This window comes from Hylaeus anthracinus, unplaced genomic scaffold (genome assembly GCF_026225885.1).
Source record: "Hylaeus anthracinus isolate JK02 unplaced genomic scaffold, UHH_iyHylAnth1.0_haploid 4, whole genome shotgun sequence".
Lineage (NCBI taxonomy): Eukaryota > Metazoa > Arthropoda > Insecta > Hymenoptera > Colletidae > Hylaeus > Hylaeus anthracinus.
In genome coordinates, this window is record NW_026535289.1 from 12,662,904 (window position 1) to 12,690,010 (window position 27,107).

The 27,107-nt window shown below is 46.7% G+C and overlaps 1 protein-coding gene across 2 annotated transcripts in view; it reads left to right on the plus strand.

The window, feature by feature from the left end:
* LOC128894654 (Krueppel-like factor 8) overlaps nucleotides 1-26,789 on the plus strand; it is a 61,037-nt gene extending 34,248 nt beyond the window's left edge. Inside the window, exons 2-4 of one of the 2 annotated variants that reach the window (XM_054156540.1) lie at nucleotides 14,061-14,952; nucleotides 15,307-15,366; nucleotides 25,499-26,789. In XM_054156540.1, the coding sequence (XP_054012515.1) occupies nucleotides 14,061-14,952; nucleotides 15,307-15,366; nucleotides 25,499-25,692 (1,146 nt within the window). In that variant the 3' untranslated portion in view covers nucleotides 25,693-26,789. The remainder of the gene's footprint in view (nucleotides 1-14,060; nucleotides 14,953-15,306; nucleotides 15,367-25,498) is intronic. The other variant, XM_054156541.1, reaches the window with a different exon arrangement.
* Nucleotides 26,790-27,107: the final 318 nt, after the last annotated feature.

Genomic DNA, 27,107 nt, shown 5'->3' on the forward strand with positions numbered 1-27,107 from the left:
CCTCTGTCTTTGTCGGAGCTCGCGTTGAAGCGTGTCTCTCGTACGCTGACGAATGTTGCCCCGTTCGTAGATCCGTTGGACACCCCCGCTGGAATATTAATCTGAAACGTTGTACCGTCAACAGCGGATAAATAATTGCCGTTGAAAAAATATTCTTTGTCTCGTTGTATCGTCTGTAATAGGTACACGGAAGTTCTAGAATTTTCAAGACGCTCGTTCGAGTAGTTTATCCCGTATGCAAATTTCTCAGCCCGATACGCTATCCGCATTGCTGTTCACGCCTCGTGGAAAATTCATCCACTTTTTTTTTTTTTCTTTCGAAAACTGACCATGAATCGATAGAACGTTCGATTATAAAAGCACCATACCGGTTGCGTAATCTACGGAGTAAGTCTGGATTTTACTTACTCCACAGTTTTACTTACTCGCCTGCTTTAAATTGCCTACCGACCAATTTACATGTTAATCTTTCGATTGAAACTAAATTACAATCGTGTTTCGAAACATAACGCTGAACGTTGTCGGAAAAGTTTAGAATATCAAGCGAAGGTAATTATTCGAATCGATACGGTACAGTCGAAGAATTTCTTAACATTCGTGCCCATTAGCATACTTGTTTACTCGGATGATCGGTCGAGTAATCGTCGATGCGTTTACGATTTCGTTCTTAGCATTTTAAAAGCGTTTCCGTAAAATCGAACTGGAATATTGGTGTAGTTAGACTCGTACGATCGATCGAGCCGTGTCAGCACTTGTAATCGCGTATTAAAATGAAAAACGAGATAAGAAACCAGCCAACGCACGGCTATCGATTAACACATTTTACGTATGTACGTGTTGCAATTAATGAATACTAATCGATCTAAGCGAGAAACCGCGTGAATATTAAAACGAGCGGACAATAGTTTGCAGATATGCTCCCATGATTTATCTACGGTAGCTGATACGAACAATAGCTGAACAGTTGAATAAATCATTACGGGAGAAAACAACATTTTGCATCGATATCGATCGGACAGTTTGTTCAGCCGAGGTATTGCCCTTAGGGTTGTTTGCAAGATTGAATTTTCTGGAAGTATGCACGTTTTAAAAACGTACCGTACGACTTTCGTAACGACATTTGAACAGCTACAAAAGTTGCGTTAACGAATCGCATGGAATGGCAGCACTTAATTAGGTATAAATATGTGTAATTAGTCGTAATAACCGGTTTATGGACCTCTAGTAGCTCGGAGTAGCAATAATCGTGACGATTATCATTGTAGCGACTATAAACGGGCGGTATAGAAAGGATTGATATTAATTTGTCGTTCGTTCTCGTATTTGCCTTTTTTGTTTCATAATTCTTTCGAAGGTATTCCGAGCAAATGCGTTTCTTTGCACGAGGCTCGAGCTGCACGCGACGCCAGGGAAACGATTACCGTCGCCTCTCTGTTCGTTTTTTTTTTTCTCGCATTACAGTTTTCTAGTCGTTTCGATAAGAATTCTTCTCGCCGCGGCTAATCGCGAAACTCAACCTTGCGATCATTTCTGACTTTGATCTCTAAAATAATTTCGGTTCAAATTTACATTTTGTCGCATTTCATCGGGAGGAACTTTTTGTAGAGGAATGAAATCATAGTAGATCGTTAATTTTCCGTGAAAATCTTGGATAACAGACGAAAATAATAAAAGAATCGAATGCGGTAGATCGGGAGCCGGATTGCTTCGTTTGTCGACTAAAAGCTTTTAGGCGAGAGTTGTGTAGGGTAGCGCGAGCGTAAGGACAGCTAGAAATAGGCTGGAGAAGGATGGGTCGATGAGCAAGGGACGGAGAAAGAGAATCGTATAGAGGTCCGAGACTGGAGAACAGAGGACAGAGGATAGAGGACAGGAAAGTGAGGGAGGTAGATCTCCGGAGGGATGAGTTTGCACCTAGAGCCGGCGGACAGCCGGCACGCGAGGTCGGCACGAGAACTATGGAGGAACAGGGGCCGGCCGCCCTATCGGCTCGTTTAATTAATTAAAAGTGCATTAGCGGGGGTAGACGACTTTACAGGGGGTTCCTAGATACGTGTGTAACGATCCTTCGACCGGAACAGCCGCGCTATTACTTTCGTCAACACGAGAACGCCTCCGGAACAGACGTTCCCATGACGTTTTCAAACCGACTGATAGACCGATTAAGGGACCTGTCTACCTCGGAGATCGAAACAAATGATTTTATTGTGACTCTCTCGAAAACTTTACGCTGAAACGATTACTACCGAAGTCGAACGACCAGCAATTTGATAGTTATCGGAACCCAATACGTACGTAAACCTGTACGTAACTCTCGAACCCAGCATTTTTCAATCTTCACATCTCGATATCTCGATGTCGATGGTTAAACGGTAGCCGAACGGCGGAATCCGAAAAACGTGGAAACGTCTCTACGGGTCGTCCCGATTTCTGATCGGAGGCGAGCGGCCGTATTATCGGGATTACGGCGAACAGAGCAGATAGAATCAAAGCACCAGGTGCAAATTACAAGGGGGATGGCCAGGTAGCACGGAAGTTTGACGCGCTACCAGCTGACTGGCCTGCGAGCGAAGCGTGTAATCACGCTAATGCGGCACGTCGTTGGTAAGAGTGATCCCGGTTTCGCCACAGGGATCACCCTGGATCGACTTTTCAGTGACTCATGCGCGTCATTGCGTAACTACTCCGACTCGATAACGATAATCTTCCTCCTCTTGCGAGCAGAGCGCGATCGTCGATCATCCGTGCGCGTACCAGCGGCGATCGTGATCACAGAGGACGAGCGAGACGACGAATCATCTCGGCCGCTCCACCTGGGAATTTAATAAGGTACGATAATGAAACGGTCGGCGCAAAAAGTACACTCGGTCGAAGCCGATGCCGCGCAATGCTCGTGAAAAAGTTAAACGATCGCTTGGCTCGTTCCCTAGCGCGTACCACTCGAATTTCAGGGCGGGAGGAACGCGTCGAAGCTAGGACGAGGAGGCCACGGGATACTTTGGACAATTTTTAACGGGAGGAAAGTCTATCGAATCGAACAAACGTCTTTAACACTTTCGCATGATATTGTTTTTAATGAAAAATTTCTTACAAATGTTCTAATATGATTATTAGACTGCGGAGCTTCAGGCAATTATGGGAAATTTACGGGAAATTAAACGAAAATTTAGCCAAGGTCCTCGTGGATACGGAAACGTGGACGATTGGCTGATAACAGCGAAAAAGCTCGGAGAACGGTTCGATTTAAGGGCAATTTGTCGTTGGGAGAAGATTTATGCATTCGCGAGAATGCGCCGCTCGAGTAATATACGACACGTGGTTCTTAATGAGGGGAGTGGATCCACGGGGATGCGCGGATCGCGTGAGACGACCGTCTAACAATGAGATCGATGATGAAGCGGCAGGCGAACCGAGCCGAACAGAGCAGCCCAACGGGGGCAAAAATAAACTCGACCGGTTGTCTGGTCGACCGGCGGACCGGTCGGAGGTCAGCCACGCGACTTCACGGTCGCCTCTCTCTTCTTTGGCTCGCGCTCTTTCCGTCCCGAGTCTCTGCTCAATTTGCGTCACATTTTTTAGTTTTACAAGTTCGGGACGGCGTTACAAAACACCGTATGTTGTCGTATATCACTCATTCGACGCGGTAATTCTTTTTCCTAGAACTAGAACTACGGTGCAGTGCCTCTCTTTTCCGAATTAAGATTATCGGTGATCCAAAATGTCGGCGTGGCTATCTGGAGCAAGATCTGAATCATGTTACATGGCAGTGTCCGCTATTTGACAATGAAAGGAATGACATGGTACAGAAACTTTGTCGGCTCGATTTACGCCCTCCTACATAGACCATGTATCCAATCCTTGTTAATAATTTTCAAATTTCTTAAAAAACACGATGCACATCCTTGAATATAAGACTTGAATGTAAATTTCTTTAGACAGTATGTAAGTGTATATTTTCATCTAATATTGCTAGTAACAACATCTAATATTGCTAGTAGGGGGTTCTATAGCTTAATAAAAAAAAAAAAAAAAAAAAAAAAAAACTACGGGTGCAAATACCCTTGCGATCTTATATCCTCGTTTTCCGTCCTAGCGACGGGTACAAGGTTAGACAAGCAAAAATAGAAGATCCTTGAAGGATCCTCGAAGGTTTCGCATTCTTCTACTGCCAATTATTCCGTTCGTTTTATTTTCTTCGCTGACCTTCCGACCACCCTTATCTAACGTATCCTAAGTAACGTTGTTTTATGAACTACGGTTATCCTTGGATAAGTCTGCCGCGTAAAAAGTGTCGATGAATTCGAACGGCACGCCGCGAACGCTTTTCGGAATTTCGTGATATCAATTGCTACTTACGTCTCGACTCGTTCGTGCGAGTGCAACTACTATCGATTTCAAAATAACGAAGCTACCGATTGCGACGCAGTTCGACTTTTCGTTCAGCTGAAATATCCGACAAAATTAAAGATGCACATACACGGGACCAACGTCTAACACTGGAGAGAACCACGTAAGAAACTGTCGTTAATAACCAACGGTTGATGCGACGTTAAATATGTAATAAAAAAAAAAAAAAAATTTTCGAACAATTATCGACCGTATCTCGTTGATCGATTCGACCTGGACGTTCGAGACCGAAAGGTATCCGAAGCGAAATTGCAAGCAACGCGTAACCGCGCGGAATTAAGTCAGCCGGACATTCGGTAATGTTATCGTCGAGAATGATCGAGGGTTTCCTTCTTTTTTATGGACGTCTATAGGCTGATAGGCCGTTGACAGGGAAGTCGAGTCGAAGAGAATTCAATTATGCCGGATCGCCAGGGATCGACAACCGTGGAAGGAGAACGGTGGCGAGCGTGGTTCCCCCTTTTCCGTGGGCAAACAGCGTGAAACGGTATCGCGGGGCCACGCGAGCAGCGACCCTTCAGGGGGGGTTAACGGAAAGGTTAAGGGAAGAGGGCCTCGTGGTTCGCCACTCGCTGACTAAGGTAACGCAAACTGTCGGCTGTCGACTGTCGGCTGTCAAACTGCCTGGTGGGAGGGCACGAAAGAACGAAGATGTGCCCACGCGCGCACGTGCCTTTTAATACGCCATAATGCGTTTGCATGTCCATATTCATTAAGTAATTTTCTGGGCTGAAAGTCACTGGCCCGCCGACTATTGTCATCGCTCGTACTTGACGAGGACGACGCGGTCCCGCTCCACCGCGTCCAGCCAGGATTTCGTTCCTTTCGAACCTTTGCGAAAATTTAGAGCGATACGTTTCCGAAACGCTTGTTTTATTCTGCTTGCGATATTCTATTCCGCTTGATTCGTTATTTTATTATTATTTAACGAGTGCAACGTCGAGCGAAATTGATATAGGTCCTCTCTTTGAGACGGTTCGGACGATCTGATTCAAAGGGAAAAGTAGGTTTATAGGTTCGGAAAAGATAGGAAATGGAAGCCAAGGAATCATCGTAAGTTTAGTGGTCGTCAGAGGAGAGGTAGCGAAGTCGAGGTCCGGGATGACTATCGAGGATGAAATCATCGGTTATCGAAGGAAGGAATTTGAAATTTATTTATTTCAATATTCACAGGCGTAAGCCATTATAAAATTGACACGATAAAGCAAATAGTAAACAACGATAGTTGACAGTTGACAAATAACAAATATACATAAATATTAACAAACAATCAAATCGAAGTTAATGCAGATGAGTCGCGGGATTACCTATAAAAAGCGTATGCAACCTATGTTTAGTAGTGGAGTTTAGTCGTATGTTTAGCGGAGCCAATAAACAAGTCGCTGTACGAACCGAGTCTATTAACTGTGAAATGTTTGCTTGCTGGAGTTTGACGGAGGATGAGAAGAAGACAGAGCTATCTTAACCAAAGGAAATAAAAAGATTATGTTGGCATACAACACCGAGTTCAAATTTCAAAAGTAGAAGATCGACGAGAAACCGAGGGTCGAGATTCCGACTCGTTTCGATATCGCAGGCTGCGACGCGTCGTTTCGTCCTGGGATCCTTTGGATTCCCGTGTTTCATATTTATGATCTGCTTAACGCCACGAGCGCGGTGGGTCCGCGCGCATAAATTTCCGTGCCCTGTGGTTATGGTGAAATCACGCGGCGGGCCGCGTCGCGCGTCATTTTCTCCGTCGCAGCGAGGACGATTGTCTCGCGGTGTTCAAAGGGTACGCGAAAGAATAATTCGGATGACAGCAATTTGTTCGCCTAACGGTAACGCGGCGTACGCGAGGTCAGCGTTCCGGGGCGCGGTAACGTGGTCTCGTTCCATCTGCGATTTATTTTCCAACTGTTTATTTTATTGCGATACGTATCCGTATTACGGGCGATATGCACTTGATATCAAAGACAGAATAAAAAAAAAAAAAAAAAAATTGAAATAGGAAAAGAATCAGAAAAATGGAGACAAGCACAGTGTGTCATCACTAGACTGCGGATCTTTATGCAAAATACAATTGAACCTAAATAGGAATTTATTTTATTCTGCAAACGTTGTAACATGAACTTCACTTGAACCTAAAAAATTGAACCTGAATAGGAATTTATTTTATTCCGCAAACGTTATAACGCGAACTTTACTTTCAATCTCCGTTATATTCTTGCATATTGTTTCCATTTTGTAAGTTCTCGCGCATTTAAATTTCCTATAAATCCATAAAGATCCGCAGTCTAATCGTTACGTACCACGTTCGGCTAGATTACGCACACGCAAAATTGCTACAACTGAATTCTTGAATACCAAAGTCGATTCATGTAGGAACGATCAAGAGGAGTTGCTGCGATGTTATGAACACGGATGCGTGAATAAAAGAAACAAGGTCTAATAAAAGATAAAAAAATGGTGTAGTACAACGAAATCCGTTTAACGATCGGTTATAGAAAAAATTCAAAGTTACGGTTAAAAGCTGAACAAATATATAGCAAAACTTTGGAAACTCTGTGTTTTTTCATTCCGCTATAAAAAATTCCGAAAAAACCTTAAAAAAAAAAAAAACGATCGTCACACGGGATGACTGTCTTAAGGTTGATTCTCGCAACGCATTATACGCTGTACATTAATTTCGATGTAACCGCGAAGTATCGTCCAATAATCGATGTTACAGTTCCGCAACGTTTCAGCTGCAAGTAAAGCGCGGTTTCGCGCGCGGCAATGAAATCGTGGAAGCAGCTCGCGGCTCGGGTTCGATAGCGTGACGACGATTTGTCGAGAAGCGATATCGCGGCGAGTGTCGGGGAAAGAAAGAATAATTCGGACGACGGCGATTTGTCGAGCAACGAGATAGGTCGCCGGTATCGGCAGGTATCGGAAATCGCGGCAGCTCCGACGGCTTCGGTCCTGCACGCCGTGCCTATGGACGTATAGACGCGCACGGTACACGTAGCTCGCAGCACGTCGTATCAACTGGGTGAACGAGGCAACCGAGAAGCCGAGTTCTGAGATCAAGTCACGCGTAGCCTAAAGAAAGTTGTTTAAAGGTCAGTGTAGCTCGACTTGCATCACAAATGCCAATCTAGTTACGAAATGTGTAGAGGGAACAATGATACTCTCGTGGAAAGTAATTCGTTCCCTCGCGCAACGTCTCCTCCTCGACGGATTCTACGCCGTCCTTCTCCGTTTCTCCGCGAAAAACTCGCTTTCCCACAGCTCCGAACGAGGCACGAGAACACTTCGTTCCGAGAAAGAATTATCGCCGTACTTTTATGCTGTGCGAATATTTTTTATTTATTTTGAAGCTCTTAAGACCCTGTAGGATCCATTTCGCTTTACAATTTTGACGATACAGTGTCGATACAAAATAACGTACAATTAAGAGACTATATTTTTAAGCGAATAGAACGCAGTCGTTTAGAAAGGAAAAGATTCGCAGGCAAGCTTCGATGTTCAGCTCGGCTATACATATATCGATGTTTAGGGGCAACTGAGGACCCATTTTATACAAGGACCTTAGCAGATCGACCCTTGGACCTTCGTACAATTCACATTGTCAAATGATGCGATTTAAATCCTCATCGCTTTGGCCACTCTACGACTACTGTTCGTTATCGTGTTTACACGTGCCAATGAAGCTGCTTTTATTCGATCAATTATTGATTACGGCTCCTTTGTTTTCTTTCCCAGAAGTAGTGCTCTTGCTGTACGAATAATTTGAAATTAGACTCTCTCGATAAAAAGTGAGCCGTTTCTTTTTCGTTTATGTCGACACTGACATTTTCGAGCTGGAAGTCTCGACGCCTCGACGTGCTTTGGTCCCGCGCCAGCGAGATCGAGCTTCCTCCCCTTTTCTCCGGGCCTTTCGAAGATTTCGCGAATTATGTATCTATCGGTGGGCCGTATCTCCCATCTTATTCATATCCGCGAAATAATGCTGAATAATTTCGCCATAAATACGCGGCGCGTCCACGTGGGCGTAAAGTAACGATAATGCAAGTAAATAATGGACGCAAGAGTTTTATTACCTAGGCGGCTGAATGGCGAGATAGAATCTACGTGTCCGCGGCAGTACAGCCCCCTCGAACGCTGGCCAACACAACGGAACGGAAGAGAAGAGGAAAGAAGAAAAGGAACGGAGACGAGCAGAGCTGAGACGAGACGAGACGGGACGCGTCGAGTCCTCCTCGGTCATTCGCGTTCGCCAGTTTCGGAGATTTTGTCGATCGAGAAGCTTCTTATTTAAAGAAGCGATAGGGGATGCACGTTACATTAACCTCTTTTCTCGAAATTAAATACTGTAGGACAAGCAAATAGGATAAGTGTATGAAGAATAAACGATAGGTGAAGGATAGGCTAAGAGTTACGATAAGGTCGCGACAAGGTCCTGCAGGCTGCAGACCTGAAGAAACGAGGGCTGCAACGCACTTCCTCTCTCAGGCGCATCGACGAAAGCGCGTTTTTGCGAAAAACTCCATAGACAAAGACGACTTAAAGCCAAGAGGGCGTTGGGTAGATTGACGTCATGGTAATCAGTCGATAGTCGTCGTCGAATGTAGAAAGTCGAGAGTCGTTAGTCGTCGCAGTCGTTGTACCATATATATTAAATATAAACTTTCATATTTCTAGTTCGATCGAACCTCGAACCGCTTCTTGTCACCGTCTAAACTTCCATCCCACAATACCAAAGACCCGGCGTGCTTCGAAAGAAGAACAGCCCGCAAAGTCTGCCGCTCGTTGCACTTTTGTCCGGGCCTTTGACTCGAAACGTTGATTTCTCTCTTTTCTTCTCCCGTTGTTTTCTTTCGCCGAGATACCGCTCTTCGTCGACTGGTTATTCCTCTCGCGCCCGTCGCTTAAATAAACTACCGACTCGCCTCGAACGGCATTACTGTCTCCCTTTACGACTTTATAGACGCGACTCCATTGTCTCTCGCTCCAAGCGAATTCTCGTTCCGTTCGTTCGAACTGTGCTCAAAGTTGCGAAATAGATAGTTATTCGATATATAGGTCATCGATCGGAGTAACAGCTTTTTATGCTCGCGCTATTCTACCTCGTCACCGCGATCACGAAACTTCGTGCTTCGATTCCCTTCTAGGGACTTCTCTGTGTGATTTATTTTTGTAGGTCTGTATCGTAGGTTCCGCGCAACATTGTCTCGGGTATTTTACTATCGCTCTTACTCGCTCGGTGGGATCATTTGGCGCTTAATCCTTAGCGATCACCTCGCGACATAGTTTAGACTCGGTTAAACGAAAAAAAAACAGAGTATACGGACGATAGCGTGCTCCATCGATGGGAACTCGAACGTTTGTTAACAATAAGGATAAAAAGAATCGATCAATTTCGAAGCGAGTCGACGGCACGGTGACGTTACGAGGAAACATACCGAGACATAAATCGCGAGCCGAATTTGCGTCTGAACTTAATCCTTGATTGTGCCACGCCTTCTCCGTTTCTTTCTTTACGCCTTCGTCTCGAAACTTTCGTCTCCCTTTCTTTCTTTCTGCCTCCTCTTCCTCGTGTAGTCGGTTCGGGCCACAGGCGTCGGCCATCTCGCGCCATCATTTAAGTAAATTACTGGCTTGCCGTGCACGGAACGACACTGTTGTATAGTCGCCATTATTTTCGTACAACGTTGCGCTCTTCCCTTTTCCAGTTCCGGTGACGCATGTCCTTCCCCAAACGTTCTCGAGGCTCGTCGAACCACGACGGAAACGAGCAACCGCGAGATCGTAGATACCAGGAACGATCCGTGGTTTTTCGATGTCTGGACGCGAATCGAGCGCGTCACGTCTTTTAACCTTTTCCCGAGTAAATATTCGACGAGGTTTTACTCTTCGACACGTTCGAGTTGCGGGAACGGAGCGAATCCTGCGAATCGAACGGAAAGACGACGGCGCGGGCTCGGAAGATCGGTCATCCTTGTCAGAAAAGCCTCGTAGCTTTCAAAAATGGCCGACATTGCGCGGCTGACATTTCCCTAAACGTCTATCGCGATAATACGGGTTTAGGTCAGAGGGTGTGGCCTCGCCAGATTGATTCGGCGAGCTCGCTTCTGCGCGCTACGCTTCGTTACCGCGAACACGTATGGCTGCTTTCCTTGTCACGGTTTTTCATCCATCTTTCTTGTCCCATTTGGCCCGAGACCCGATAAATAGACCGAACGATAAAGCTGTCGCTATATCGCCGTTGAATTCATCCGATGATTCGCTTTCGATAATTATGATATACGACGGGAGCCGCGGAGAAGGAGCGTTTCCGTTTCACGGTTGGCCACATCGGACTTGGACGAAATTTCATTCGAATAATAGACGTTGCATAAAAACAGAGGACGGTGATTTATTCCCGACGTTTATTCGATCGAATACTCGGATGGGTATTTTTCATTTGAAAAAGAAACTGCCGTGGACTGTCGCTCGGGGACGAAATTCCACGCTTTCTTTTACGGCCATCCGTGCTCGAGACTTCGTTTGTTCCGGCAGGTACCGCGTCACCACGCTTTCTTTCACACTTTTTCGCTTTATTCAGCGAACGCGCAACGTAGAAACATCGGTCCCGCGTTTAAGGAGAATATGGACGGCGACTAATGTCTGACCAGAACGTCTGACCAGTACGACTCGCGACTCCTGCAGGACCGGGTCAATTTTCTCAGGTCGATCGCACACGGGCACAACTTATCAGTTTCACACCGCTCCGAAACTAAATACTAAACTAAAACGAAATTAAAACGGTTTCCAACACTAATTTCCAATCGGTTGCGCCCGTGTGCGTTCGGCCCTACTTTGAATAATCTACGAAACAATAACGAAATCTCCGACTAGGTTTCCTCCATTTTTCTCATCTCTCTTTCGTCTATCATCCGTAGCTCGTTACGCTATGCAGAAGCCGTTGTTTCGTTTTCCCTGACTAGCGTACGTTCGAGTTCGGTATTTTTCGAGACAGGTAGGCGCGCGACTGCGATCGATTCCTCGTTCGTCTCGCGAGTCGGGGATCCCCCATCGAGGCAACTCGTCCTCTTTCCGCGATTCTCCTCTGTTCGCACGACACGCGGTCTGCAGGTCGATTTATAGCGCGTGTTTCTGCGAACGAGAGCGGGAATCGTTGGCAGCGTTCGCGCGTTTCTTTGATTGGCCGCGGAGGCCGCGATTGGTCGGAATAAAAAATGCTAGGCGGGTACGGTCGAGCGCGAGGCAACGCAGACAGAAACGTTTTTCATCTCGCACGGCAGTTACGATGACGACGCATTATCTATCGACGGCGTGGGTGTTCGTTCTCGCTCTGACAGACTCGAAAACGCATTATTAACACCGACGACCCTGGCTCTATGATTACGCGCATTAATAGCCGGATGGACGAACTTTGCTCGCGCTCCACGCTATTATTATTGCAGCGCGAATCGAGAGACACGATCGAGCGAAATCAAAGAGCGAAAAAAAGAGGCACGGGGGAGGGAGACCGAGGGTAGAAGAGAGTCGGATACCGTGGAATATCAAGCGGTCTCACCAGCTAATTTTTTTCGAAACGTTTGTTTACGAGGACTGTGGATCATGGTAAATGACAAGGAAAGCAGAGCTGCGCGCCTAACGCGGAAACGAATCCGCGTTAAAATATCGCTAAAGCGCGTAGCAACGTAACGATTTGTTCGTTAACGTCCAGAGGAATCCCTGGGAAAGCTTTGGCGAGCATTTCTCCATGTTTTCAACGGAACCCGACGATCCAAAGGCAGCATTTTGCGATCGTCGACGGTTATTTTCGATGCATCGCGTCCCGACCGAGGCGATATGCCATTTAAATATAATGTTTCGCGCGCAAGCGCGCATATCGTGCCTCGCTGCATACTCCTTTTCAAATTGCATATCAGGTACGATCGAGTGTTGCGAGTATACCAATCTTCCGACGATGAATAATTCATTGTGTAAATAATTCATAAATCACACTATAAGCTCGACGCACGGGGACCCCGAATCGTTCGAAAATTTCCGACCAGGTTCTTATTAATCGATCCCGTCGCTTTCCTTCGCGACCTTTTCGCTTCTGCGTGTCGATGGAAAATTTTACGCTCCGCCCCTGTAAACCTCGTTTTTCTTGCGATGTGACAGGTTCGCGACGTTTGTTCCGCGGCTCGCTGCAATGGAGATTCGCGAGGCACGCCGGCGATGGCAAATTATTCCATTGTTCGCGGCGAATTAGTTGCGTATGCCTTCGATAGCGCGTAATAAAACCAATAGTCGAGTCCAATTTGCTTCCTTTCGAGCATGCGTAGCTGAACGGATAACATAAATCGACCTTAACCCGAGCTGAAAATATTCCGACACAAATATTCCGTCAGCTGACCAATCTAAACATATTAAAAATAATATATAATAATATTTAATACGTTTAGATTGGTCAGCTGATGGAATATTTGTGTTGTCATCGGTAAATTTTCAGCTCGTGTTTTATTAAATAGAGGTACACGATCAACTAACTCGTATTTTAATCATACTCGGTGCCTCTCGACGTCACCTCGCTCCTCTTAATAAGTTTATCGCAATAAAAACGAAACGTTCGGCCAATGTTGATTCTCGCCGCGTTATTGGCAGTCCCTCGCGATAATACCACGAACACATCGCTCTGCAATGCGACAGGAATTCTTTACAGCTCGACAACTACATCGAGTCCCGGCGATCGCGCTTAAACATTCACGTTACGTATTCCATACCGTTCCGTTCGATCCGAGCCATAACGGAGACCTCCAGCCGCTCGAGGAAAATTCTCTGAACCGTGTTTTCGAGACAACCGTTTCTCCATCTCGCGAGTCGGTATTTTTCGACGGATGCAAAAATGTTTATTCCATATTCCGACCGCTGATGAAACGAGCTGTATTCCGCGATGTTTATATCGAAAATAGGTGAAATCGAAGCAAGGAAGGAAGGAAGGAAGGGTAGAAGATCGGAAAGAATGGTAATGGCATCGTGGTTGTTTGAGAAGGAGCGCGAAAGGGGCGTCGCGCCTGTTATATCCCGACGCATTAAAATATTTACGAATGTTGCACGGTCTGCGCGCGGAGTTGGAGCATTCGTCGTGAGCGTGGCACACGAGGGCGGTGTTGCGCGTGTACAAATCATGCAAAGAATGACGCGGCATCGGCTCCGCTCCCTCCCATCCTCGGGTCGAAACTCTTCTCCCTATCCTCTCCTTCTCTTTCCTTCGGGATGGTTCCGTATCACCTTCCCGTATGCATCGTAGGATTCGTGCGCGAGGCGTGGGGACGCGGGAGACCTCATGCTGCACAGCCCTCGATGCGTTCGTTGCATATTAACCGAGAACAACGCGCCGTATGCCCTTTCGTGAATCAGCATACCGCAAGTCACTCGCTCGTTTACCTGTCCGCCTGCTTGCTTAACCTACTCCGGCTCGTCTCCTCGAGTATCATCGACGTCTTCGATCGAACGGCGTCCTTTTTTCTGTTTCCCATCTCGGAGTTTAATTTTGCCGTTTTCGATCGACGTAAATCCGTACGGTTTCGTGACGTCGAACGTCCCGCGGAAATTCCTTCCGAGGGAGTTCATTTTCGCGAATTCCGAATCAAGCGTAGAAACGCGTGTTCTCGACCGTCTCCTTTTGCTTTCAGCAGACGTCGGACCTGGATACGCTGCTGTGTAGACAGGACCTCGACCGGCTGCAGAAACTCGACGAAGATGACCCGGAGAAAGACACGAGGGAGTCCTCGATGCAGATGGAGGATTTCTTCGAAGTCGGGGGGCCGGTGTGTCGGCCGCAGGCGAGTTTCGTTTCGGCGAGAAGTCAACCAGCTGGCAACGACGACGACGTGTTCCTCAGGCCTCCGCTCTGGGAGGACATCACCTCGAGTATTCAGAAGCTGGACCCCGAGAACGCGGACATGCTGGGCTCGCAGTCGCACGTCAAGATGGAAACCGACGACGTCGCGTCGCCGGTGCTCTCGCCAGTCGAGATCAAAACCGAGCCGCTGCCACCGCCTCCGACATTGCACCTTCTCGAGGCACCCGCCTCCAACCCCGTGCAGACGTTCTCGAACGGCCACCAGAACCCGCCGACCGTTCCTCAAGTCGTTCATCATCGAACCACCACGCCCGCCTTCAAAACCTTCCCTTCGAACAACAACAACAACAACAACAATATAAATAACAACAACAACAACAACAATAGTACCAATAATAACAATAACAACAGTAGTAATAATAACAACAACGACACGACGTCGAATCACCACGGTGGCGGGAACCAGGTCGGTGGCAGCGCGACGTCGCCCCTCTACGGCTCGATGACCAGGTTGATGTACATTTCCCCGCTGACGCCGCCGATTTCCGACCCTGGCTCGCCGATCGGGGCCCCACCGAGGCGGACGCCGCCTCCCCCTTATCCCCAGCCCTCCATCATGAATCCTGCTCACAGGATGCAGCATCCATCCATCAACACCAAATTCAACAGGCGAAACAACCCAGAGCTCGAGAAGCGACGCGTCCACCATTGTGATTTCATAGGTGAGTGTTCGCGTCTCTCATCCTCTACGAACCGCGTCCACCTCTAGTGTTCAACGCCCGTAAAATTTTCCTACGAGTAGAATTACATTAATATCAATTTATTTCAACAAATTCAAACGCTCGTATCTTTGGACTAATGCTTTGTTCGCGGGAAACGTTTGTTTTCGTAGACGTTCGTCGTGTACGTATCTCGTATCGGCAACCGATAGGCGAGATTGCATCGCGAATCGCGCGGCACGTAGACCGGGCATTCCCATTCGCGCCGGTAGCAAGCAACGCGTTTGCCTTAGCGACAAGCCGACCAAGATAGACAGGACCGACGCTCACGGTGCTCGTAACCGTTTCGTTTTGCAGGTTGTACAAAGGTCTACACAAAGAGTTCTCACCTGAAGGCGCACCAGCGGATACACACAGGTGAGTCGATTTCATTCGCCCCAAGCGTCCGCGAGATTGTCGGGTGGAAAAGCGGTTTTAGGGGTAAAACGGGAGGAGGCAGGAAAAGAAGGAACGGCCCGAGGTAATTAGGTATGTAGCTCATCTACGAAGCGAGACGAAGCGTTTGAAAGCGCGAGGTCGAGCACTCGGCGTGGGCAGGGCGCGGTTCCCGCAGCCTCTCCTTCTCTTCTCTCCGCTGTCTACCTCCGTTTAACCTTCGTTTCCGTCTCTCTTCTCTCAGCCTCTCCGTTTCTCTCTCCGTCTCTCCGCAACGTTTCCGTCTCGTGCTCGCGGTGTCGCGCAAAGGAGCCTCTATCATATGTAAACGTATAAGGAACGCACGAACCGTGGTATGCGACTCTCCGCGCCGTAGACTCGAGCTAGCGACCCACATCCTGTCCATATCCAAACACGCTGCACGCTAACACGCTCGTACCTACACCTACGTGGATTTATACACGGCGAGCCACCAAAGGGGTGTCTGACTCTCCGCGACGTCGACCTGCTCCAAAATAAAACTTTCGAGATACTAGGTGCGTGTGGAACCGAAAAGTCTGGACTTGCGATCGAGGAACTGCCCTTTCGGTTTAAGGCAGAGTTGGGCAAAACCCTAGGCTTCCAATAAATCTGAAGTTTCGAATCTTTTGAACATTTTCCAGAGAAAGAAACAAGACCAACACATCGGCAAACTTCAGATTTATTTAAAACCTAGGGTTTTGCCCGTCACTTTTAAAGGACGACCGCGATGAACGTCGTGGCGAAGCAGACGGCAACATATTTTCGTTCCAACTTTCAAACTTACGGTGCCCACTTTCGTCGCGCTGTATCACTCGGCATCTCCGTGCGAAAACGCGCCAATTACTCGAGACCCTTCCGCGAGATCTGGGGAAACTGGATTACCGCGTAAATTAGGATGCGATTTCGTAATTAGGTAGCTGGATAATTTCGAGAGTACAACGTTCCAGGCTAACAACCGTCGAGGTTACGAATGGATTAGCTAGTATTCGAAAATTTCATTAGACAAGATCCCACAGGTTTCATCCCGATTGGTCAACCCATCTCGACGTAATCGAGTAACATACATTTAAAAAAAGAAATATATACGTATGTCGAATTGAGTAACCTCCTCCTTTTCGAAGTCGGTTAAGGATTGTTGTAGTTAGGAATTTTAGCGGGATGGAACGACTGTACACACAGACACGATGTAATTTCCGATAATTAATTAGAATTTATTATAACTAGACTGCGGATCTTGATGCATTTATAGGAAATTTGAACGCGCAAGAAACTACAAAATCCAAATGATACGCAAAAATATAAAAACTATCGAAAGGAAAGTTCATGTTATAATATTTCCAGAATAAAATACATTCCTATTTAGGTTCAATTTTTATAGTCATGTTCGCGAAGATTTTATTTTGCATAAAGATCCGCGGTCAAATTATAACCTTTCGCTTGTACATATCAATCCGAATAACACTCGGGAGACGAATGACAAGTGAAATTAGCCGAATACAAAAATTCGTATACTCGTTTCGAATGTGTTCTCGACGGCGTATGCTTCATTCATGCTAAATCCAGTATTTAACTGTTGCATATACCAACGAAAATATCATTTACGTGGCAAACGTTTGATCTGTATCAAGAAAAATCGAAATTGCCCAATGTTCCTTTAACGAACGCGCGAATGGTTTCTTTGCCCCCAAGAATGCAGCCGCTCGTGAATGGGGAGAAAAAGAGCGACGAGGAGTATACGTGAGCATCAACACGCTGAATTGGTCCATTCAGGATGCGTTCCCGCTCTCCATCCATTGGCGTACTTCCTCCCTCCTCCCTTCCTCAACTCAACCCTTATACCAACCGCGAAACGTCCGCGCGTAAAACTACTCGTCGTTACTCGTCGTTACTCGTCGTTACTCGTCGTAACTCGCGAATTTCTATTGTTTCCGTTTCTATCGTCCGGACGTTTTCATCTCGGTTGTTCGCGTGAGCGTGCAGCATCTCGATTCCTCGAGATTCGAACGGGCACATTCACCGAGGAACGGGCACGAGAGAGCGACGGTTCGCGCGAAACGCGTACGCTCGGCGTCGAGAAGAACGCGATCCGCGATCCGTCCACGCGTGCCCACTCGGCAGCCTCTCGCGGAATGCCAGCCAGAGGCATCTTAAGTGCGATGTACCACTTTCGAATTGATACCCCGAGGTTTTGCGGTGACCCGCGATCGCGCATCGCCCCGCCCCGTCGAACGCGATGCACGCAACGCCCGATGGAAACTGGTTAACCACGGTAAATTTCGACGTATCCGCGCGAGCACGGCTCTCGATCGAATCGATGCCTATCCGGAGAGGAAAATACGGATCGGTTAGACTTTGGCATTGTTGAATATATCTTAGACTAATCTGTATCTTCTGTACTGTACCATCTGTACTGGAATATAAAGCGTTAATATAATATAAAATGGTATACGATATAAAGAACGAGGACGGCGAGTAGAGATATCCGTTTTCGTAGTCACGCAGGGTTATAGAGGGTTAATTATCGCCGCGTGTTTGGTCGATAATAAAAGTCTGGCGCGTAAATCTTAACGAGCTACATTAATTGCGAATCAAGCTTTACGGTTGGCCTATCCACCTCTCGCGTCCCTCTTCCGTCAGGTTTGACGACGGTCTGAGAGTTCGCGCGTGTCTCGGTCGGCTCTTTGACCGAGAAACGATTATCCATATTTTTTTTCTAAGCTCGTCTCGGATGCGAAGTAATCCGTGGCTACTTGCGAAAGTATTTGCTTTACTTTGTGAAAAGTGTTCGACGATTAAATTTGGCGCGTACCGATGCAACGAGTCCAAGCTTGTTCGAAGAGGAAACAGTCGTGGAGAACGGCGCAGATTTTTGAATCGGATCGGTGAATGGCGATGGGAAAGCCAGCGACGTAGTTAGCGGGCGAAGAGCCTTAGGCACGTGGCGCTCGTCTTGAATGAACCAAACCGAGCCGAACATAACCGCCCCACGGGATATACGTCTCGGCAGAACACCTCATTCACCGTCCGACCTCTCGCGCGATGCACCTCCGTATCTCGTCTCATCCCATTCCACCAATGGACCATCGGAGAAAGAATACCGCTCGATCGCTCGTAAATCGTGTAACGTCCACGATGGTGCGTCTATATCCAAGGATCGCTCGGACCCACGAGTGCGAACGAACGTCGATCGTTTCTCGATCAACGCGACGATATCGCTGTGCGCTTAGTATTCCGCTGATACACCCGAATGCGTTATACCACGCGCGTGGTGTACAACGTCGCGCGATTTTTAATAGGGAAATTTCGTGCGCGTTGACCGCGTCCAGGGTTTCGCTCGAGACAACCTTCAACGATATCATTCTCTTCTTCTTTACGCGGTCGGCTGCTGTTATCGAGATATCCCGCTAAAACTCGAGATGCTGCGCGTCTTTACGCTCGACCTTTTTGTTCCAAGCATTTTCCGTGCCTGAGGCCAACGGCGCCTTAACGATCCTTTCGAGGCTATTTCCCGACGCGGTACGGGTAAAACAGAAACATCCTCGAAGCCGAAAGCGAAACAGCGCGCGCAGAAGTTTCGAAAAGCGAAAAGGTTAACGAGCCGCATTGACGCGCGTCGTACATTACATCGACGTATTAAATTCTCCTTGCATCGCAGCTCGCGTTGAAACACTCGAGGGTCTGGGAAACCCTTGAAAGACGAGCCGTACGTGGGCTGAAACGCACGCGTACACCGTTCGAGACAATGCTCGCAGGCGCCCATTCAACTTTCGATGCTTTCGTACTTCTCGTCGACTATTTTAGACGATTAATTTTACGCTTCGACGAAATACTCGTTCGGGCATCGAAGTCACCGCGGAAAGACGCGCGAACCGAACGCGTAACGAGGAGATGGATCGCCTTTAAACGCGTCCAATAAATTTGGGTAGCGGTACAGATTGGTGCGGATAATTTTAATGACTAGGTCGTAAATAGACTGCGGATCTTTATGCGAAACAAAATCCTCGCGAACGTGGCTACAAAAATTGAAATTAAATAGGAATTTATTTTATTTTGCAAATATCGTAACTGTAAAGGAGAAATCCTTTCATCCTTGTCCCATTATCATACCGACTACACCGCTAGATCTCTGAAACTATTACTTTGTTTTACTTTGTTTTGTTTGTCATTTTGTTCATGATTTCACTGTTTAAAATAAAATCCACCTGTTTACAGGACATCTTCGTATACAATTTAAACTCTTACATAACACGAACTTTACTTTCAATCTTTTTTATATTCTTGCATATCGTTTGCATTTTGTAATCTCTTGGACGTTCAGATTTCCTACAAATGCATAAAAATTCGCAATTTAATCACGAATAATTACCTTCGAGCATCTTTTCCCATGCTTCTTAAAATTGTTCTCGAGCCCGCTAGCATCGCCAATCCCAATCGAATGTGTTACTTCTTCGGTTCGGCAATGACCCTCGACGATCGAGGAATTGCTCGCGGTAACGGGTTCCGGGTTCGCGGTGGATGGTCTGTTTGAAAAAAAAGCGTGCTAGAGTCGCGATTCGCGACGAGTGTCGATGCACGTACGAGTATAGACGCGTGGCGAGTGGTACATTCGCAGGAGGTCAGAATCTCTCTCGCATCATGGGAGGAACACGCAACGGAACGTATATACGCTGTGGTACACGCGAACACAGCCGAACGATTGGCACGTAAGTGAGGAGAGAAGTCTTCACGGTGTGCGGTTGTGCGCGGGCGCGGGCGCGAGGCGAGCAACATTCCTGTTTCATCCACACTTCCAACTTCGGCATCCTTCTACCGTGTCCTCTGCCTCGCTATCGCGTTGCCTGTTTTAAAATCCGGCCGATTAAAATCCACTTTTTGCAAGGATCCCGCTGTTCCCCTCGATCGCGACGAACAGCTTTGCGCGCGCTTTGCGACAGTATCGCGCCACCGAATGCCGCTCGGCGCCTCGACGCGTCGAAACCCGTGAAAAAGCGCCGAAGAGTCTTCCGCAGGACAGAAACTTCGTACAGAAACTTGCCGAATTAACGGTGCAAAAATTACGAACCGTTGCAGCAGGACAAATTTCGGCCGCGAGGAAGCAACGCAGGGCGAAACGATAATCTCGAGAGCAAAGTAGGGCTAGGGCAAACGTGAGTTTGGAAAGTAAATGGTTGGACTGGTCGGTGTGCCGCTATGTGTACCGTGTATGTATGTATGTACGTACGGTTCGTGGTTGGCGCACACCGCGACGCGGTGAAAGTGATCCGAAATTAACGGGGACGCGTTGTGGCTCGTAGGCGTCGTCGAGGCAAGGGGCACACACGATTCAGCGATACGACACCTGGAACGTTATCAACCTCGTAAAAACTCGTCTCGACCGGAGAGACACACGGCCGCGCCGATTCTGACAGTTTGATCGAGAGTCGGGCGCAAACCGGGACGAGACTCGAGAAGCGCGATTCGACTCCAACGATCGCGCGCCCGTTCCACCTTCGAAGAAATTTCGCGGTGTTTTCACCTTAGGCCGATCGCACACGGGTGCGACCGATCAGTCTCAAACCATTCTGAAACTAGTTGCATGCAACCGTGGATCTGGGTAATACAAAGACAGCGGAGTAGGTAAAACAAAGAGCGCAAACGGTTTGCAACACTAATTTGCGAATTCGGACGAAAACGTGTTCGGACGAGTACGTCCGAAATCTTCATCAGAACAGAAGGTGTTCTACATACGGTTACTATAGATTTCACATAGTTTTTACATAGTACGATTTTTTACATTTACAATTTTACATAGTTTGTTTTTTGGAAATTATACAAAAGAGATATATACAAAATAACACGAGCCTGTGTTAAGGCTCGGGAAGAGAATGCGCGAACAGTCGACGCGTAGGAATCGTTACAATTGAAAAGTGAACAGCGAACGTCTAATTCCCGGATTGGAAGGTGGCGGAAAGGTGACTCGTCGAACACCATCGGAAAAAACTCGAGCGCGAGAGAAAAAAGGAATCGGCGTTAAATTCAAGCTGTTCCGCGAATGGCGCGAAAAACTGGATCCGAGCAGTGCCACGATCCAAGAATCACCGATCGAATGACTTAATACTCGCCAATTAGATGACGGCACGAGCGAAACGACGTTGCCTTTCTATTTTTATCGCGATCGGTTCGCGTCTGCGCGACTACTCGCGGCGCTCTTCCGCTTCTTCCTTCTACCGTTTCGCGGAAAAATTGCTATAATTCGCGTTCTCTCCGAAAATCTCTTCTCCCCGAAAATATTACGCATCGCGTAAAGCAGGATTCAGGTTCGTAATACAACGAGAGGCTTTGATCGCGAGAGGCTCCCGACGAGTAAACGACCCTTCTCGAACTTCGGGAAGAGGCCCTCGTTTCGTATCGGTTGCGAGAGAATGTTCTTGAGACGCTAACGACCGGCCAACGTTAGTTTTCATAAATCTCGCGTTAAGAAAGAAGCGACGGACGAAGGAGGCACGCGACAAGGGTAGCCGTTCACGAAGAAGAAAGGCTATTACCGAAAGCTGCCTCGGGCCGTCCCTTTTCTCCGTGGTCTCGAAGAAATCTCCGCGGAATTCTCATGAACGAGTAATACCGTGAATGGATACCACTCGCGGTGGTAATACCGATTGTATGGGAGTCGTGCGTGTGGCTAAGACCGGTTAGGGTCGTCTCCATAGCGAGAGAGAGAGCCGTTTCGTAGAGGCGAACGAGTCACCGGCATGCGTGGGCGTATTTCTCAGCTATCGAGTCGTCTCTCACTGTTTCCCGATGCACGCACACCAGCACCGAGCCCCGACAGAATTCCCGTTGATTTATCCAAGTTCCGATATACGTCTCGAGCCTCTCTCATACTCGATTCATCGGAAAATACGTTTCCTTGTTCCGCCTGCCTTCTTTCTCCCATCTATCCGACAACTTCTCTACCTTTGCTCGTCTGGATGCGATATTATTATTTCTCATCGATCCTCTGTAAGCGTAACGAAGTCGCGTCAAAAAGTCTACGATCCTTTTCATTTACGGAACCGTACTTATGTATGTACTTCTCTTCGATCAGATCCTATTATTCAAAAAGTTTTTAACACTTTATTTACCGGGAGCCTATTTCTAGGCTTTTCAATTCCAGTGTTTAGCTTTCGTTGAAGTATCGTTGATTTTTTGTATTTTTTAATCCTAGAGGGGTTTAACCCCTTGAACAGCAACTTATTCTCTATCCATGTACGTAAACAGTTTTTCCATTTTTCGAAAGTCGATTATCGATCGTCGTTTTGTCCCACTGTGCGTCGTCTAGATCTCCAAATAGCTCGGATACCGAACTAAGAAATCGGAGAAGCGGCGCGGCACCGATAAATGAATCCGATATAACCTATCGAAACTATTTTCTTCCGTCTCCGAATCGAAATGCACTTAGATCCGTGAGCGAATGCGCGAAGAGCCGTGATTTATGGAATACAATCGAGGGAACTGGATGCGATCTTTGCCGGCGTGGCGAACGGAAATACCTCCGTTGACAACGCGCGTCAGGGGAACTCGCGCGAGTAGCGTTTCTCGCGTCAGCTGCGGAAAGACACAGTCGGCGAAGTTAATTGGTAAATGTAATTGGAATGCGAGTAGGTAGCGGTAGTACCAACCATCGTTACGCTCGTGATCTGATTGCGGATTTTTACGGGCGCGAGCCGTATAATTAAAGCGCTGAAAGAAACTGCCCAATCAGCGCGAGTAAGTAATTGAATTTATTCGCGCACTTTTACGCGCTCGAGTCGTGGAAATCTCTCCGAAATTCCGTCCGTTCTAAGAACCCGCGCATGGACGAGAGACGTTCTTTCTCGCGTTTTACCCTTACGCGAGTATCGCTTCGATCAAAAAATTGGATTGGAAAAAGATTAGAAAAATACTTTTCGATCCATTTCCAATTACGATTTTTTCGACTTTTGTGCACTGCGCGACGGTATCTCTTCTAAACGATCCGCAAACATCGTCGATTCCTTTCCAAGATTTTGACGTCGCGGCGTAAACATTTTCATTATCCTATCGATCCCGGATTCCTGAATGACATTAACTCACCCGCGGATAAACACAACTATAAACGCGAACGTACAAAAAAAAAAAACGTCATTCCTCGCGCGTGTTCGCGACGCGGTGAAACTTGATGCTTCCACCGTGCGACTCGTAAATTTCTTTGGATCGTGTCTAAAAATATGGAACGAAGTTATATTACTCGCGGTCGAAAACGTGTTTTTACGCGTCGTTTTTTATCCGATGTAATTAAAAGTGCCGGGGTTGCCGAGGAAGATTGCGAGCGTCGCGACGTGTCGCGGTTGGACAGGGTTGGCGCGTGCGTCGAAAAGCGTTTCGTTGGATTCGTAGCGGCTGGTATCGATCTTGGAAGAAGGGTCGCGATAAGAGGCCGGGTTGCGATAAATTCCATCGGTTTCGAGGGTGGAACCGGGAACCGTTGCGCCGCGGCGATTCGTCGGTAGTTGGGCCAAGGAAAGGGACCTATTAAAGAACAAAGCGTTGCTCTTTGCTCAGCCGGATAGGTGTACGTAGAACCTTAGGCTAGGAGAGATGCCGCGCTGACCTTTAACTGTACCCGCATGCCGCAACACGCTCACCTGTATTCTAGCGCAATCCGTTCGCGTTCTCGCAGCATCGATCCTGCTCCTGCCGTTGCCTGCTCCTGCTCTTGCTCTTGCTCCGCTTCGCCGCGACCGATACAACGGACTCCAGATGCATATGCCTCGAGTCCAGTTAACTTTTCCCCGCCACGAAAACTGCGCCTTCGTCGGCGATCGAGCAAAACGGCGCTTTAACCCGTTAAACGGGGATCAACGAGTCCTATCGTCGTTTCGAGACGCCTCTCGTAACCCTCCAGACGTTCTCAGATCTCGATTCGAGGGTTCGTAATTGATTCGTGAGGGATCTCGAAGTATTCGTCTCGGAGTAGGGAGTTGGTCACTTTTCCGATAACTTTTTAAGTATCTAGGGATTACGAACTCGCGAAGTACAAAAATTTAATCTGTATTTTATACACGCGAGTCTGCATCTTTGCACGTCCTTAAACCAAGATACTTTCTTTTTTCGATTCGGCGACATTTAAACGGGTTCGCCTGTGTAACGGTTATTTTCGAGCCGATTTTTAAGAATTTTTTGTAGGAAAAGTACCAGTGCAATTACGATAATTTTTTGTTATTTGGTAGATCGACGCTTTAACATTAATTTTTGATTTCATCACAATGTTTCGATATGTGGATATTCCTAGACCGCGTTTTAACGAGACCAATTAAAGGTAGAAGAGCCATTCGGCGAGCAGGATTTGATCGTACTTGATTATCTGAAACAAAAAAAAGTAAAATATCACCGTCTTTATATTAGAGGGACCAGAAGGTATTGTCGTTTCTGTGAATGTCAATACTTGTTTATCATATATCGGCTCGTTGTATACCAGTTGATTTTTATCGATCAGATATTGAACATTTGCACACTAGATAACAAAAGGTTGTTGGTAACGAGGGCGATTACATAATTGATGAAAAATAAAAACTTGTCATGAATTTATTTGTTTGAATTTAATGTAAATGGTACGACAGTACCTTTTGGTCCCCCTAATAATTACATTTTGAAGATATTGACGATGAGATATTCACAAAATTTTGAAAATTCTTAATAGGGTGGCGTATAAACTAAGAAATGATATTTTAAGGTATCTTTTCTCCTATTTAATGCCTAATAGACGTTGGAAAAAAATTTGTTTAACACGAATCTCGCCGCTAAGATTGTAGAAAAAAAAATTGTATCCTGATTCATGCAATGGATTTTGCGCAATCCCGCTCGCCAATTCTAAAAACGTGGTTTCGAGAAAAACGCGTTCAAGTTACACAGGTAGACCACCTTAAGAGTTTTCCCAAAAGCGACCAACTCCCGGCATCCTCACGAATCGAGATCTGGGAACGTCCTTCCCCTTAAATGCGTCCGGTTTTTCGCCTTTTTACGCGAGTCGGCTCCGAACGCGCGAGTAAAAAATTCCCACGGCTACGCCTAGTGAAAGTAACGAAGCGCCGATACATTGTTCCCGTTTTGATTCCAGGTGAAAAACCGTACCAGTGCCAGTGGCCAGAATGCGAATGGCGGTTCGCCAGAAGCGACGAGTTGACTCGTCACTATCGAAAGCACACCGGGGCGAAGCCTTTCAAGTGCGCCGTGTGCGAGCGTTCGTTCGCCAGAAGCGACCACCTCGCCCTGCACATGAAGCGGCATCTCCCGAAGCAGCACGCCAAGTGACCGCGTAACCACGCGTCCAAGTCTCCGGCGTCGAGCGTCTCCTCGACCGCGTCGAACTCACCGAGCGTTTTCGCGCGCGACACGGCCCGAGAGGAGATCCGACCGTTCAGCGTCGTTTTCTAAAACTCGGCCTCGAGTTTCCGGACGAGCACCGCGCTGATTTCGAACACGTCCCGCACGTTCGTTTCTCGGCCCTCGGATATCGTTCGACGACGTACGAATGTTGTTTCGCAGCTTGTTCTCGCAAAAAGGAGAATCGCCGAATAAAAAACCGGCGCCACTGCCAAACGATCCCGTCGTTAACCTTAACGAACCGAGAGATCGTCGATGAATCTTCGTAGTCTCGATTGCTACATTCGCACGGAGATGGGCGAAATTCCTATCCGGACACAAATCTCGAATAAAGCGATAAACAGCTTTCGACGCGTTGTTTGTCCGATCGAAATTAGAAAGTATACGATACGATCAAACGTGCGGCAGCTTACGTCGATAACCGTTGTGTTAGGTGGCTGTGTCGTTATTACGCGTTTCGACCGTGATGTTTCGCGATGCGATGGAGATGGAGATACTTTTAAAAACGTTCCAACGCTGTTACGATAGAATATAGCAAAAGTTTGACAGATTGTAACGTACAGGAATACGTCAAAGGAAAAAGTAATTGCTATATCAGATATTTAACGCTCTCGCTGCCGACGAAAATAAGTAGCCGTTCGCTGGGAGCTGCAATTATGATAATTTTTTTTAATGAAAAATTTCTCACAAATGTTCCAATATGATTATTAGACTGCGGATCTTTGTTCATTTATAGGAAATTTGAATGTACAAGAAACTACAAAATGGAAACGATATGCAAGAATATAAAAAAAATCGAAAGCAAAGTTCGTGTTATGATATTCGCAGAATACAATAATTTCCTCTTTAGGTTCAATTTTTGTAGGCACGTTCGCCAAGATTTTATTTTACGTAAAGATCCGCAGTCCAATGATTATTTTGAAAAACATATATTTGTGGTAACTTATTTTATATAGAATACGATTGCCGAACAAAAAGAATTAAATATGTTTTCGAAATTTATTATTTTTTATGATCATTTCTGAAGCACTAAAATTTAGACTCTCAATAACCGGCTAAAAAACCTAAGTTAAAAAAGCAAAGGACACATGCGCGTCATCCGCAGCGAAAGTGTTAAATAAACTGTAACGACGTCGCTGACCGATACTTCTGTACCACGTAAAAATTCGAATAATTTTATAATTATAATTATATAATGGGTTATGCCCGTATATTGAAATAAATGACTAAATGCATAAATAAATAAATAAATAATCGTATCGATCCCTCATCGTTTGATCGAATAAATCGCCACTAGTATACTTTATTTATCGTCTACGATTCGAACAAAATTCTGCCCATCT